This window comes from Ixodes scapularis, unplaced genomic scaffold (assembly GCF_016920785.2).
Source record: "Ixodes scapularis isolate PalLabHiFi unplaced genomic scaffold, ASM1692078v2 PGA_scaffold13__105_contigs__length_92229423, whole genome shotgun sequence".
NCBI lineage: Eukaryota > Metazoa > Arthropoda > Arachnida > Ixodida > Ixodidae > Ixodes > Ixodes scapularis.
Window position 1 is genome coordinate 90568089 of NW_024609839.1, and position 17584 is coordinate 90585672.

Consider the following 17584-nt stretch of genomic DNA (forward strand, 5'->3'; position numbering starts at 1 on the left):
AAGTTGTACATTATAATTGTATAATTGCATGTTAAGAGTTTGATTAAACATTTTTAACAAGAAAAAAACTGTTGCGTCTGCTTTACTCAAATACATATTGCTCTGATCTCTAAAGGCCACTTGCGCTTCGGATATGTGTATCTTGAGTTGTTTCTCTGGTAAGTTATAAATATTCAACTCAGCCAGTGCACTACATAATAACATTAAGGGTACATGATTCAAACCTTCGTTTCCGTTTTTTATGGACAAAAGAGTTCGTTTTAACAATATAGGTGTACATTTGAAAAGAGAGTGCCAAAAAATCAACGTATCATTGTCTTTTAAAATTTGCCCAAATTTCAAATATGACAAAAATTTTGATTCTATGTACATATGAGCCACGCGTAGAGCTAATATTCGTTTATTAACAGTCATATATTCTGTTCTACGAGATATTTCATATGGATACATGCCACGCATAATTACATGCAGCGCATCGCTGAATACTTTTGCATTAGTATATTTATTTGCACTGTCGATATATATGTGCGTCCGCGTTAAATTTGCAAGAGTCGTTAAAAGAAAAAGACCGTCGCATGCATGGGATCGTAAAACATCTGTCAGTGATACTACCCTCAGATCAGATGTGACATAAACGTTATATATGTCTTTCACACTCGTTTGGTTTAAAGATAGTAAAACCAGAGCGATTTGACCTCTTGTATGATTCTCTAAAAGAAAATGTCGATCACTACGTGTCAAAACATCATATTTAAAATTATAAACAGCGTACTTCATTGTAATTCCATATTTAGATTCAAGCCACGAAATACGTTTATCGAGTGTTACATCGTCCACATCCATCATATCAAAACCTTGTAAAACACAATTCAATCGATGCAATGCTACTGTTACTGGTATGGTTGCGTACGTTACTCTATATAATGATAATAAATTATGCGTTCTGATTATTGCATCGTCCACGGTAAATGGCCTATCTACGACGCTGTTGTTATTAGCATCAATAAATTCAGATATAAGTCCATTGACATTAATTGTGTACTCGTTCCAATGTCTTCGAAGTACGTTGACGAAATGTTTTTCCAACATAAAGTACGACGGCAAGATTTCAATTAATAAATGTAAATTTTCTACACTTATTGATTTTACATACAGAAAACATCTAGGTACTGGTTCAACTGCAACGAAAGCTTTGGCATAAGCAGCAGTCTCTGCATTGACTATGTAATCTTTATTTATTAAAACAATATTATTGTTAAAGCCTGGTTGTTTAGCGAACTGTACAATAGTATATGTAGGTAAATGTATATACTGCATTAAATTGTCGATATCCTCCAATGGAGAAATCCATTCGCGAAATTTGGATAGAAATACTTTGTTGTCTTCATGAATACATATCTGAGGAAATTTTGTACGAAGCATATTCACATACTCGTCCTGTATTTCATTTCTATTATTTTCAAAATCGACTGCGTCTAAACGCTGCATAATTGTTTTAACAAAAACCTTCCCCGATAATGTAATACGACGTATTGGTATATCGACGTCAAACAGTTTAGCCAAGTGTTGGACATCACTTACCGTCACATTTACGAAATGTGAATCGTTCTTTTCTGCGACATTCATTTTTTTTACGTTAAAAAATCGCAGTAGATCTATTAAATAATATTTATTTATTATTACGAAACGTGACACATAAAATTAGCTATTACTTTCCTTTTTTAGTGAGCAGGTTGCTCCGAATGCGATTGTTGACTAAGGTCTAAAGTAGGATAAATTGATCTATACATTGTATGAGAATGTGCTGGTGGCATTGTCGCATAAGTTGAGTGTGGTATTGGTTCACGAGTCTCTTCGTTTTCTGGTTGGAGTACTGGAGCTGTTGGTATAACCACGTTTGGTTGCCATACTCTTTGTCTATGCTGAGATGGTTCTTCTCTTATAACTTGTGGATTTTGCCACACTCTTTGTCTATGCTGAGATGGTGCTTCTCTTATAACTTGTGGATTTTGCCACACTCTTTGTCTACGCTGAGATGGTGCTTCTCTTATAACTGGTGGATCTTGCCATACTCTTTGCCTACCCTGATGTGGTGGAAACGTTTCTCCTGGACCTGTTGGTATAATCGCGTTGTGCCACACTCTTTGTCTACGCTGAGGTGGTTGAAACGATCTTTCGGTGATATCTCTATCTATGTTGACCTGCCGTTGTTCTACAATGTCATCATTAAAATCTATTAAGTCGTTGGATGCATTTCTAGGGCGTGGTATGTTCGTAGATGGATTGACGTGATAATTAACATTACTCGTATCGCAATCCCTTTGTCGCTGTTGTTGTTGTTCTACAATTTCGTCATTCAAATTAATTAGGTTGTGAGATGATGTAGTTTTATGGCGTGGTGCATACGTAGATAAATTAGGCCGAGGTATCGTCGAAGAAAATACTCCTTGCAATGGCTTTTGTGATTTTTCCTTAGATCCAATGAGATCACCGACAGGAGGTGATTTTGACTCTTTATATGGTTTAATATTTGTAGTTGTAGAATTTTTACACATAATACGAACTTTCTCGTCTTCTTCTAATGTTATAACATCGCCCACACAACTATAACCTTCTTCTGTAGCGGAATTTATACGAATAAAATTCTGTGTAATTTCTGTATTGTGTATCGAATATACGTAGACTATATCATCGTGTAACGGATTGTTACGATTAATTGGATAATTCATATGTATTCCATAATTGTGTATAAAATCTGGAGAGTATACGGGATATATCTTTAGTGTCGATGGCAAAGAATCTAATAAGCGTCTTAAACCCTTTACAGGATTCACTCGCAATGGATACAAAGCCTGTGTAGTATTATTAAATATGTCGGTAACAGACACCCAATCTAGACACTCCTTAAGCAAGGTGAGTATGGGTATCAGTGGTAGGTATTTTATTTCACAGTCGGGAACGGTGGCCATATCGACGAGACGTTTATACATGACGGGTTTGTTATAAAATAGAGACATCCATACGAATTTAGGATAATCGTGGAAACGATTGTATTTTACGATACCTGTAAATTGCGTTTCTAAATATATTTGACATAATACTAAACACATGTATCGTTTATAAATAGACATTGATCTAGGTTCACCAATTGGATACACTCCACTTTCTACAACGGATGCGATTAAAGAGAAAATGGTTACGTCACGAGACCGACCAGTATTCACGACTCGTGTCAGTGACTGAAGAGTTCTCAAAACCCAGATGCTACTTATCGCGTTGGATAAAATTATATCAGAAATTTTCATTATTCTTAATTCATTAGTTATAACGTAGTTCCATAACTGGTTGTATTCCAAAGTTTGGTCGCCTAAAATACACTTGATTAAAAAATACCGAAACATTGGGCTGGAGCTTGATCCTTTAATGATTTCGGAATCTGTGAGAAATGGAGCTTGTAATAAAAGGTTGTGTTTACAGGCAGAGTGTTGGACGCTGTATGCAAACTCTTGAGTATCGTCCATGTCACAAACGTCGTGTGCATGTATAAGACAATTAACATAATGCAATAAAATGCTTAAAAATACAGACTCGTCGATTATTTTTCCTTGTTTATGTATACTCACATCCAATAAATATGGATTTACTTCGGATAACACACTGTGTAAAAGAAGACAAGTTCGTACGTTAATCCATTTAGGGCTTTTGGTAACGGGGCATGGCAAAGGATCAATATGATATAAACCCGTATGTGCGTATTGTAAATTAATACGATTGTCCTGTCTATGTGCGTATCGCATTATTTGGTAATGTGGACTATTCACAACCTCGATGCCTAATCGAGTGTAATGTTCCTTACTCTTTACGGATTCGGATGTTAGATGTTGAAATTCGAGTACATCACGCATTTCGTCCGATGCAATTTGTTTATTACGTGGCTTAAGACCATGACCCAATACATCCGTTAAGACGGATTCTGTTCGATGTACTCGCAGGACTCTCTGGTTGTCTTTTTCGACATTTTCTCGAAATGTCCAAGAGCCTCCATGTTCGGAGTCCTTAAAGATCCACTCACCGTAAGCGTATTTTTTATAATTGTCTGGTAAAAATACAATGGGCTGAATCCAAGTAAAAAATATATTCCAAGCCCCTTGAAAATCGTCTCTTTTGAATATTTTTAGTTTTTTTCGAAATGGATAAAATACCTTATTGTATAAAATTTTAACACCGTCCGTCTTTCCATTTGCATATTGCAAATTGATATAAGCGTAAAGAGATTTATAAATTGCGTCGTATAAGTCTTTACCAGAACGTATTTTATCGGAGCTTATTTTTAGTACCTTTACGATTTTTTGTACGTCTTGTGTAGTTAGTATTGGTAAATTATACATTTATATTTTTTGTATCTTTATTAAAAATATAATGTTTTAAATCAAATGAAGCGCTTATTTAAGCGAATTCTATTTGGAGCGACGTCAAACACAAAGTCTGGATCCACACCTGGTAACAACGTGTCAATCACTAAGTATTCGTCTTCCATATCTATTGCAGCGGCGAAACGCTCTACAAAATTACCTGCAGTCATACCTGCGACGATTTCGATTTGTACCGACGACCTTAATATATTCATGTATAATAAATACGTTTCAACAGGATTATATATTCGTGGAAAGGCGCTTTTTTGACACGCTAACGTACCGTAACAAAAGTGTACCATACCGTCGATAATCTCGTCATCGTCTTGCATTTCGCGATTTAAACAACCTGTCATTTGTTGGTTAGCCTCTATTAATAAGCGCACAACGTTACACATTGTTTTAAATTTTCCATCGGCGCTCCTCGTTGTTTTTCCATGTTCGATAATATGCTTAAAATAACGCGGAATTCTATAAAATACGGTGTGTAGAACGTACATGTTGTGTTCGTTAGCTATTAATGCATTAAAACGTATATAATCCATAAATTTAGCAACGTAGTACGCTTCTAAGAAAGCTAAACACAAATAACGTTTCTCTATTGATAATATGCCAACGGGATGGTACTTTGTTCCGTACGGATAAATTCCTTTTCCAACCGCAATCTCTGCCCTTGTCAAAAACATTTCATCGTTGTATGGATTGTTAAGTTCTTGTTTGGTTGGCGTTAATGCTAAGAGGCGTTCGAGACACCGCAAACACATTGTCGAAGTTGCTGCATGTGTAGTCAAAATAGATGTAAGCGTGTCAACTTTTAATTTATCCGTAATGTGTATTTTAAACAAATCCATGGGTTGCAACGAATCACCGTAAGCACCTAATAAAGGTTTTACAAGGTTGAAACGACGCATGTTTGTGCTATTACATTCTTTAATTTGCGCAGCTGTTGCAAGGTTTGCTTGAAAAACGATGTTACGGCGTTTAGCGGTAACGTTCACTCTAGTCACGAACGCTGCAGAATCATCCGAGTCCAAAAGATCGTACGCCTGAAGTAAGCTATTCAGTCCATCAATTGCTTGGCGTAAATTAATTTGTGGATTATACGAACTATTCAACTTGCGTTTTACCGCAGTGCATGCCATATCTAAATTTATTGGTTTATTATAAGATAGAAGTTCGCCAAGTAATAAAACGGTAGGAATGTACAGGTGTTTCGAGTATGTTGGATACATGGCTGTTACAGTGAGTGTGGATAATTGATCATTATATTTCATGGAATGTAATTGAGAAGTGGCATCAGTACAATTTATGTTATTTGCAGGTTCCAATTCGAGAGGACAGTTTGTACTACAGGCGGATACAACATCGGGAACCATTCGAACCTTATATAACCAACCTAGAAAATATTCAAATAGAACATTAAAATTGTTAGATTTCGGCTTAACTGCATTAGGCAAAACGTCTCGTAATATGCCTTTAATGTATACAACTTCTTCTCCATTTGTAAAAAATTCGCTCAATTCAGACATCATTCGCGCAATTACTTTTTCAACGAACGAGTATCCACTCATTGTTTGGTTGTTTGAAAACACAATTCCAAAACGTTGAGCAGCGGCTTTTACTTCTGTATTGCGTGCCCGTGGATAATTGTACGTACTAAAATTTACGACTGTTTCGTCATGTTCTAATATCATGCCAGTCGCGTGATCTGTCGTACGTATGGTTTGTGTAACGTAATGTTTCGCTGGATCGACATCTTTTGTAAATTTAACTCCACTATCAGTCTCTGCATATGCAATATCTTCAATTCGAGTATCTTTTGGAAAAATGTCACTCATAGTTCCTTTTTTGTCTAGTATATATAATGCAATATTTTGTAAACACAACAGTCGTATATATCGTAGCGTCAATTCGATTTGTTTTTGTTTCTAAATAGAATTTACACACACTTTTTTCATCGCATATATACACACGCGCATATATATAAGGTCATTTTGAAGACCACTTTCGACACACATCGTTTCGATTCGATGCACGAAGAACACCATGTATCTCTATGCACTTGATTACGAGTATATCTACAACAACAAGACTGGTAAATCTAGAATGGCCATCTACGGGAAGAGTTATCCAAATTTCCAACCGTGTGTCATCTATGTCAACTGGTCTGCGTACGTCTACGTGGCTGTAAGCGAAAGTTCGATTTACAGGGGAGATCCGTGTCATCTAGACATCAACTTTGTGCAAAACAATATTGTGGACGCTCGTATTCAAGGATTTAAGGCGTCTTCCAAGTCTGTCTCTGACGTCAAGTACGAAGTCGTTTCCAAGTGTAACGGATATGGTTATCATAACGACGAAGAAACTTTTATAAGGGTTCGCATAGCCGATCCTAAAGTATTACGAAGTTTGGTACGTTCCATGCCTATAGGAACGACCTTTTCTGGACAAATTGATAGTATTATTCAGTTTATGGTTGATATAAAGGCTACGTCGTGGTTACAGTTTGACAATGCCAAGACGGTACGTTCGTCTGGAGAAAGTACTTGTTATTCTACTTGTACCGAAGAATATAATGTTTGGGATGTTAAACAAGTGCGCCCTGTACCCGACGAAACCGTTTTTAACGAGACTTTGGCTTCGAAAATGTTTTTATTGCATTGGGATTTTGAAAACGAAGAACTTGTGATCAAGAAACTTTTGAGATATATGTACGATAACGCTACGTGTATCGAAGACGTTATCAACGATTCTGATATACGACCCCTCACACACTTCGGCCCAACGCGCTATAATCTCGTGCTCACAAAGGGTCCTTGGATCGGTGGTACTCCCATTAAAACGAGAGTTTCCTGGTTATCTACTTGTGTCGTCGAAGACAACCAATTAAAAAATTCGATATATTACGTGGATTTGGAAACGAATGTAGTCATGTGTACATTCGCGCAGTTATTATATGAACAAGGTTATCGGAAAACTAGTTTTTCGTCCGTTCAGGCTTTGAGAAAAATATATGCAGACAATTTCGATTTCGACAATTTCGGTTTAGTCGCACAACTAAGCGTACCACAAATCACTACGATGTGTTTCGATATAGAATGTATCAGTGACGATGATGCAAACTTCCCAATGGCAAAAGCGGGGGACCCAATCATTCAAATAGCTTGCGTTACGGTTCGCGACATGTGTCGGACCAAACTCGAAGATTATTCCAAACCTAATGTAAACATATGCAAAACTATATTTACAATTGGTTCGTGTAGTGATATTCCTGGTGTAGAGGTAGTTTGTTGTACTAACGAGAGCGAGTTGTTATTGGAATTTAATAATTACATAGCTAAACGTAATCCAGACGTCATAACGGGATACAATATTATTGGATTTGATTTTCCATACATTATGCATAGAATGGCGATGTTAAAAATTAACCAGACTTTTAGTCGTCGCAAATGGAGTAGATGGTCGTGTTACACGAAGAAACCGACTGGTCAAATTGAGTTTTTTAAACCTCCTAGTAACGAGGAATTGGCAGATCCCGATTGGAAGGCCAGAGTATAGAAGGAAGGAGGTGGGAGATCTTGGACTGACGAAATAGCTTTGACAACTCCTTCGAGAGTAATTATAGACATGTACAAGGTTATTCAGGCAGGGCAATTTAAATTGCGTAGAGAAACGTTAGATGCGGTTTCGTCACACTTCTTGGGTGGAGAAACGAAGGAAAATGTAAAGTATAAAGATATGTTTCGTTTATACAAAGGCACTGCCGATGATCGAAAAAAAATGGCTACATATTGCGTTCAAGATACTATGCTTCCACTTAAGTTGATGACAAAATTATCGACGATGGTGTCTACCATTCAATTCGCGAAAGTCAATATGATACCGTTACGTTACGTTCACGGTAAGGGACAACAAATACGCGCCTTTTCTTTGATATTACACGAGGCGCGCGATAGAAACATGATTTTTCCTTCCTTCATTCCTTTTAAACAAGACGAAGCTTTTCAGGGAGCCACAGTAGTTGAACCCACGACAGGTCTTTACAGAAGTCCAGTAATGACTTTGGATTTTGCATCTCTGTATCCATCTATAATTATCGCATATAACTTGTGTTTCACAACAGTTAAATTACAGTTGTCGGTGGCCGAAATGGTATACCATTATAAACCAAAGGTTGTTGTGAAACCAAAAAAGGAGACCACTACTTTAAGACAATTGACAATTTTTAATTGTAAGAGGCCAAGCGAAGTGTTGGAATATAGCAAACCCAAAAAAACGCCTGCAAAGAAAAAGTTTAAGACTATTCACGGACAACGTCGTATAGACGATTTTGATGTAAAAAAGCAAAACGCAAATATAGCTACTGGTGGTGGTGGTTCCAGTAAATCTTTCGATAACGATGGAGAAGATGAATTTTTGGAGGAGGAGATCATTTCACCAACTGGAGATCGTTTCGTGACTAAAAATGTCCGTCTAGGTATTATGCCAAAAGTGATTGTGAAATTACTTGATGCTCGTAGAGAAATCCGACGACAAATTGCCAAAGAGGACGATCCATTTGTGAAAATGTTGTTAAATAATCAACAATTGGCTATAAAGTGTACTGCTAATGCAATGTATGGCTTCACTGGTGCTTTAGAGAGGGGTATGTTATCGTGCGTATACGTATCGAGAAGCATTACTGCTTTTGGGCGAAAATTAATTAATCGAACTAAATTGTACGTTGATCAATTTCAAAAGGAATTTCGTGATGGCGATCGAAACATTGGCGAGTTACCGCACGGTTTAGAGGTGATATATGGAGATACAGATTCCGTGATGGTAAAAACACCTGCAGATACGTCTGTACAAACTGCTTTGAAATGGGGTGAACAGCTCGCCAAATGGATAAATAAGCATTACATTCGCCCCGTCGAATTGGAATTTGAAAAGGTATACATGCCATATATACTGTTTACTAAAAAACGATATGCGGGACGCATGTTCGTCGATATGAATACTCCTCCAAAAATAGACTGTAAAGGATTAGAAAACGTTCGTAGGGATACGTGTAAATATGTATCGGAAGTGGTGTCGGAATGCATAAATTTAATTGTAGAACGAAACGATCTGGAAAGTGCAGTGTTGTACGCCAAGGAGTCCGCTTTTCAGTTGTCTACGAAAAGCGTTCCAATAGATAAACTATTAATGACGAGAGCCTTGAGCAGAAAAGAATATGCCGTAAGCATGCCACACGTCGAAGTCGTTAAAAAAATAGCGCAACGGGCTCCAGGTACAGAACCTCGCGGCGGTGAACGTGTCCAATTCGTAATGAAAACTTTCACCCCGCTTCAAGCACATTGTTTAAAAGACGCGCAAAAGATATCCAATAACAAGGTTAAAGCGGCTCATCGTGCCGAAGATCCATCGTATCTTTTGAATTCCACAGACGAAGAAATTGACTACCAACACTACTTGCATATGTTAAAACCACCTTTATTGAGAATTTTTACCGTGGCTTTGAATTGTAGCGAAAGTGAGGCGACACGAAGGATCTTCGGAAAGTGCGATAGTATCGGCTATCATCCGTCTTTGGAAGTGTCCGCGCCTCTTTCCAAGTTTGTCGTCAGGAAGAAGAGATGCACTACTTGTCGCCGTCTTCTTGAAAATGGCGCTGTCGATGCCAACGAATGTGACGCCTGCAGCGTGAAGGAATGCGGCGATGGAAATGTACAGAATGGCGTCGACGATGGGATCAGGACACATGCTCGACGTGTTTTAGATTTTTTAAATATATGTAAGCAATGTGTTGGTGTTACGCGCGCCTGTGACATTTCCTGTACCAATCAAGACTGCAAGTATTTCTTCACTCGGAAAGAAGCTGCAAGAACACTTAAGATTAAATACGAAAATGTAAAGCACGACAAGTGCGATCCCGTCAACTGTGAAAATGAATGTATTATCAAAATGTCTAGATTGGAATTGAAAGATATGTTGGAGTGGTAAATAAAAAAGTATGGTCACGTTGCAGCCATTGTTCAATTATTGGAAAAGCGGTGATAATTACGACATTACCGCGTTTCATACAGAGATAAAATTGAAATGGAGCGATGTGTTAAAAAATCAACACAAGTTTTTGAGATCTTTGAACATAGCAACTATATCTCGATGTTTAAATTTAGATGAAAAAGAAATCTACAACAGATACATTGGTTGTGGCATCGTTCACGGTGGATTTGATACAGTCTGGTGGAATAATTGTTTCTTCGTCAACGAACGAAATCCGTTAACATCAGAAGTTAAATATTTGATATGTAAAGATGTATATAATGATCATACTAACGATATATTTTTTGGAATTACTAACGAAACTTGTACAGCTCTATTCCAAGCACAAACTACAAAGGGTACCGTTAATACCGATAGAGCAGACCTAAAAAATCCACCAACCGTTCAGATCGTTTTACTTCCCAAAAATCCACTAACACATTGCGAGACAATAGATGCTGATAAATACGTTGCTATAGAAACTTTAAACAATTTGTCCGTACAGTTTGACGTCGTTCGTGCTTTATCGAAGACGTTGGAGGTAATATATGCGGGGGGTATGTCCAATTCAGCTAGCCCAATGTATATATTTCCCAGTGTAAAACGTTTGCACAAGTTTAGACAAGTTTTAAATAGTGCAACGTACGCAGAATTGTACGACTCTCTTTTTGCCCATCCTTTCTTGCACGATTGTTATTTATTAGATGAATTTGTGAAGGAGGCAGATCCTATACTAGGCGTTGCATCTTTTAGAGAAGCATACGGGTTATTGGCAACGTTAAATAAATTTCAGGAAAACATAGAAAATGTTTTTGGAATATTCGGTGTTGGATTATTCCTCCATTCTTCTGGCAATGTTACGAATGTAGATGACGAAGAGAAATTGGAACAAATTGCAATGGGTTCTGCATTATCCATAATCTCACACAATGTACCTGCAACGTCACCCATGTTAACTTTCAAAGTACCCTTTGATGATATTGAAAAGAGTATTGCTCCATTGATCGTTGGATTGGGAAATACATATGCTATGACATCATCTCTAGCACTTCGATATACTGCGTTAATATGGTTGTATAAAGCAATGATCACGAATAAACACAGAGCAATTATGAAATCGCTTCAAAGTTGTAGGAAAGTAATGTTGTACGTGTGCAAGACATTGTTTCGAGAAATGGAGATAACGGAATCTTATTCCGAAACATTATCTAAAATGAAAACTCGAATTATTCACGCTTTCAAAATTAATGCAGAATGTTACACTTTAATGAATACTGTAACTAACTTTCCAACTTTACCTGTGACAAGTCCTCACGTTGAAGAAATAATAAATAAGAGTACAACAACAATAAAGTCTATTACAGGTTTAAAGGCGTTATTTACAGAAATTTTAAATTTATTTATAAGCGCTGGCACATACCCCACGTGGGTGAATGCAACTGAATTTTTTATAAAGAAACATAATAACGCTCCGATTAATACCAAACAAACATTGTGTCAATACATATTATCAGACGATTTCTCACTGGCATATGCACTAACACCATTACACACTACACCGTCATACAATTCATATCCACCGGATAAAGAAGCAATCTGTACGGCCGATGGAAATAAAGCTTCTAATCGCATATTTGGAAAAATGTCTATATCAGAACGTTTGTTACTCATATATTATTGTTCGTCTGATACACCAAAGAAGACTTTTAAGGAAGGATCAAATTATCAAGAAGAGACTTCTCGCGGCACACTCAAACCAAAGCGAACTTCGTTTTTAGAAATTTATATGGAAGTGATGAACGATGTTAGATTGAGACAAACATTGAGTGACGATTTACAATATTTGGTGGATCTATCAGCTACATCGTGTGTGTGGGGGAAAGGAATTTTAGAAGTAATTGTGAGATGTTTTCCAATTTGTGATCCAACAGGACATCACCTTAGTCAATACATGAAACGAATTGGTGTGGATACAATTTCGGAATCGGATAACGTTGGTAAAATTTTGAGCCACATAACATTCAACGCTATAAAAGAACATCAAATTAGTGGTGTGGTTAAATCTATAAACATAAATGAAATAACAGTGGATATGCACGAATACATATTAGGTTGCGAAGAAAATTTCAACCACATAGTAGAACGCGTAGGTAGAAAAATACTTAATGATTTATTACCAAAGTTTAACACACTCGTTCCTAGGCTATTCGATTTGACAATAGTACCCAGAGATACAGCGAAAATTGTTTCGCTATATGCACAATGTTTGTTACGATCTATAGAATGTATAGACACAGAAGATCCGCGGGATAAAAATACTATATGGAATACTACTATACGCGGTGATGAGATCCACGTGAATACTAGACTTATTCCATACCCACCACTAGTCGAAAATTCTCCTCTTGAAATTCAAAGAAACGGGCGTTCTGTTTTTGAAGTGAATAAGTGGTATAGTATGGGGAGTGTCGTTCTTTCTAAATTGACTTACAATGCTTTAATTGGGGGAGAGCCCGTCGTAAACGCTATATATTCATGTGATGGGAATTCATTCGGTAAATATATATTGTTTTTCGAGGATAGAACTGAAGAAATTTTTCTTTATCAAAAATACGTTCCATTTGCGCATTCTTTACCAGCCACATTTCTACCAGATTGGTTACAATATCCCGAAACCACTATTTTAGGAGAAGCTCAAACTATTTGGATAGAGTTAAAAGATCATGAAGTTCGTAAAATTAAAGAGGTATATCAATTACAAGACAAGTTTGCGAAAGAAGAAGCTATTTTATATGGAGCGTCGCTATGTTTGAAAGATTCCATTATGTATAACTATTGTAATGTCAAATCTCTATGGTTACAAGATTTTGCTTTAACAATGATAGAAAAGAATTACGACGAATATATAGCTGGTCAATCTACTCGTAAAATTGGAAACTCGGTTTCATGTTTCTTTACTGAATCATATACCTTTCCAGATTCTAAAACAGCAAAACATGGACTTCATCAGTTTATCGGAAATGGTCAAGGATGGATATTTCCTGAGGTAGAAAAAGCATGTGCCGCTATTACCTCTTTTAGAGCTTTTACGAACAACGACAAGTATATAGTTTTTCCAATGAATCCAACGAGACGTTTAATGACATATATCCTTTGGAAATTCCTTGAAAAAGAACAATTTCACAGAAAAAGGCAAATTATAATGTAAAAAAATATTTTAACGAGATCTAATGAATATCAAATACGACGAGATTTCTTTTCAAATCTCCCCGTGGTTTCGACTGAATTGCAGGGTCATTTTGTTTTGGCAAGAGAATGTCGGAGTCTAACAGATGCATACACTGGGAAGAGTTTGCGTCAATACGCCATAAACGATATAATTTTAGCTATTGCATTGTATGTACATTGTGCCGCTACTTTTGAAATTGACGTTCCTACGTGTTGTTTAAATTATATTTTACATAAAAATGACGGCGAATCTCTTTTCCATTATTATAGAAATGTAATTAATGAAAAACGTGAAATATTACAAATTGTCCAAGAAGTTGTAATTCAATTTTTAAAAATATTCAAAGCGACTATACCACTTCAAATATCCAAAAAAATACACGATAGTGACTGCATTGATTCATACGACAAATCGTGCGCAACCTACATTGATTATAATTTAGAGGCATCGGCGTATGAAAAAATATACGACTTTATGTATACGTGTATATCCTTTATGATATCCGATAAATTAACAGCGAAGGATACTGCAATACGTACAAGAATGATGGACTTTATTTGCGATGCATTATTATCAAATCGTGAACACTCTGTTTATAAGATTTAATAAAAAAATAATAAATGCATTCCCTAGAACCTTTCATCAAGCTTTGGAGAAGTGTAGCAGATTATAAATTAGCAATTACACACACACCGAAAGATAATTTACCATGGGAAGTAGATACCGCTGAAAATTTTTTTAACAAATGTCTAAATCAAATGATTTTAGAAGATTGTTTAAAGATGCGTTTAAGAGAAATTACAAATAAGTTTCAAGGATGTTGTATAATGCCAGGAGGATTAATTACAAATTGGTTCGAGAATTCATTTCAGATAGACAAAAGCGGTCCTAAGGTTACTATTCGATGCAAAGATGTACTTAACAATCCATCTGACACACTAACGTTCGAAGCAGATGATACTAAAGGAGCGATAATGTTATATTCACAGAGCTCTCCAAAGCGAGAAGATGTAAATTATCCACCAACGATTCAATATGTATTTATTCCTAGAAATAGTGGAGAACCATGCGTAGTGTTAGACGCCGACAAATACGTAGCTATGGAATTGTTACGAAGTAACGAATTTGATGAGAACTTTAAATCACATTTGCGTAAACTCTTAAAAATAGCGTACCCTAATGATGCATTAATTTGTACATTACCAACATACATATTTCCAAGTGTTTTCGCGTTGGCTTCCTTTTGTAACAAACTAAGAAACCCTAAATATTTAGCTTTGTATCATTCTCTATTTATGCATCCTTTATTACATAAATCACAATTATTCAACGCACTGGTTGTTAGAAAAGACCCCATCGTTGGTTTAGAGGCCATGAGAAAGAAAAATGGTTTATTACGTACTATAGCAAATAGTACGCTTCAATTTCCTGATTTTTCTTTGGGATTATATTATCTATCAGATATACAATTAGGAGGTAATGTAAACGATTTGGAATTGGAAACTATAGCTACAGGATGTGCACTGTCACTAATACCCTATAGGGTGTCTAAACATTCATCTTCAATGAATATTTATATATATAATCAAATGGATCATATTTTATCGTCTGTAGTTGTAGGTTTGAATGATGATTTTCCTTACGACGTTACTGTATCCATGAGATTTTCTGCTTTAATTTGGTTATACAAAGCCATGTTAACACGTAACTTCCAACCAGTCACTAATTCCATTTCAAACTAAAAACAACTTCATGTATGTGTGTTATACTTTATTTGGCGATATGAAAAAGTCAGAAACGTATAAAGAAACCACTTTATTAATGAATGAGAGAATTACACGCTCTTTACTATTAGATTCAGAATGTGGTAAAATAATAAATGCTTTAATTAATAATCAATCTATAGACGATGTAATTCAGTCTTGTCACTTGATAAACAATGACAAAGGATTGAAACGATTATTTACAAGAATTGCCAATACTTTCAAAACAACGGCACCGTATCCTACATGGACAAATGTTACCGAATTCTTTTTGAAACGACTATCACAAAATACAAACAGAGACCTTTGTAACAGTATATCGCAAAACGTTTGGTCAGTAGGATATTCCTTTAAGTCTGTGTATATGAATGATACAACGTATCACAACGTGCCTAACGTAGATGACATATATTTAGCGGATGGACAAACCACATTAAAAGATTCTAGGAACGTATTTGTAAAGATGTCTTTAGTTGAACGTTTATTAGTCCTATACTATTCTGCTTCATCAACTGAACCTAAATTAAGCAAAGACGTCGATAAACACTACACACCAAATATAGAAGACAATGGTGATGAAATATATACATTTTCTAACGATGATTATTATATTGCGTATTTGAAACGTAAAGGAAGTACGTGGTCACATGCAATTTTAGAGGTAATCTTTAAATGTTTACAGCACACCGATTCTACAACATATCATATACAAGAATATATGAAAAGTATGAACATACATACAATTCATACTACTGGATTGATAGATATTAAATCGACAATACCACACACTGTATTGACTGCAATTACACACCATCAAAGTGTGGGTATAATTCATTCTAACAATAAGATGAAACTGAATGATTTAGATAAATATAATATAATTGGCTCTACAGAACACTATGCTCCAATATTACACCAAGTTAACTTAATTGTGAAACATTTGATATTACCTAATAACACCTTTATAAAACGAAAGGATGAATTTAAAGATCTACATGCGGTTGTTGGAATATACGTTATGCGTTTGTTGAATTTCATAACGTTAAAAACTTCTAAAGTCAAAGAAATGCTTTTTTTCACTACTAAGAACCCCACAGATGACGATTTACATGTACGAACAAGGTATTTACCATTACCGAAACCTGTAGCATCGCCATTTTTTAACTTTATATCAATCGACGAAAGGACATTATTCGATGGTAACGATTGGTATAGTATAGATGCTATAACGCTTTCAAAAATGTCTTACCGTGCGTTGATTAATGATCAAAGAAATATAGTAAACCTAATATACACATGTGACGGAAGTGGCTTTGCACGCTTTTTAGTATTCGTCAACGATGGAACTGAAGAGTTCTTCTTATACAATAAGTATAAACCATTTTGCCATTCAAATAAACTGTTATCCAACACTGTTCCTAGTATTTGGGATATTTTTCAGGGTCCGCTTTGGATTGATAAGAAACCGAGCACAACGTTGGAAGACATAGAGAGTATCAAAGAGGTTTTTAAATTGCAGGACGATTTTGCAAAAGAAGAATCCTTCATATATGGTGCGGCGCTATGTCCAAAGGAATCTTTATTATTTGATTATTCAATTATTACAACGAGTTGGTTAGAAAATATAGCATTGCCTTACATTGCACATTTTTACATCGATTATGTATTAGGATTGGATTTAAAAGAAGTTGCAAAATTTGCAGATTGTACGTTTGATTCAGACGAACATGCGTTCTCTGATACGTCCAATTGGTTGAGCGAAGCATGTAATAAAGTTAGATCTTTTAAAATATCTATGCACAATGGTAAATATTTACTGTTCACAAATGGCATCACACCTAGGTTATTAACTTACATGGTATGGAAATACGTCTCATTTATGCAACGAACGCATCCAATTAAAGATGGGGAGAATATATATGCTACATTATTACGAACACCTTATTCGGCGTCGATTAGACGTAAATTATTTTCAGTTCACGATAACAAAATATTGCTTGTCGAATGTGAAAGTTTACGAGATGCTTATTTTAGTCGGAGATTACTTAGTCATTCGACAGAAGATATAATAAGAGCAATAGCAGTGTACGTATACTGTGCTGGTGCGTTCAATGTTACAGTTACGGAAGTATCTTTAAATTATGAAATGTCTA

The 17584-nt window shown here is 35.9% G+C and overlaps 2 protein-coding genes across 4 annotated transcripts in view; one reads left to right on the plus strand and one right to left on the minus strand.

Moving 5' to 3' along the window:
• The window catches only part of LOC115331324, a 264070-nt gene that overhangs the window by 57062 nt on the left and 189424 nt on the right, over positions 1-17584 (minus strand). The window lies entirely within an intron of this gene.
• On the plus strand, positions 6459-13801 carry LOC115330256 (DNA polymerase delta catalytic subunit-like). The gene is given in 1 exon segment (XM_040503073.2): positions 6459-13801. A coding segment is annotated over 1 exon segment (3939 nt). The 3' UTR covers positions 10398-13801.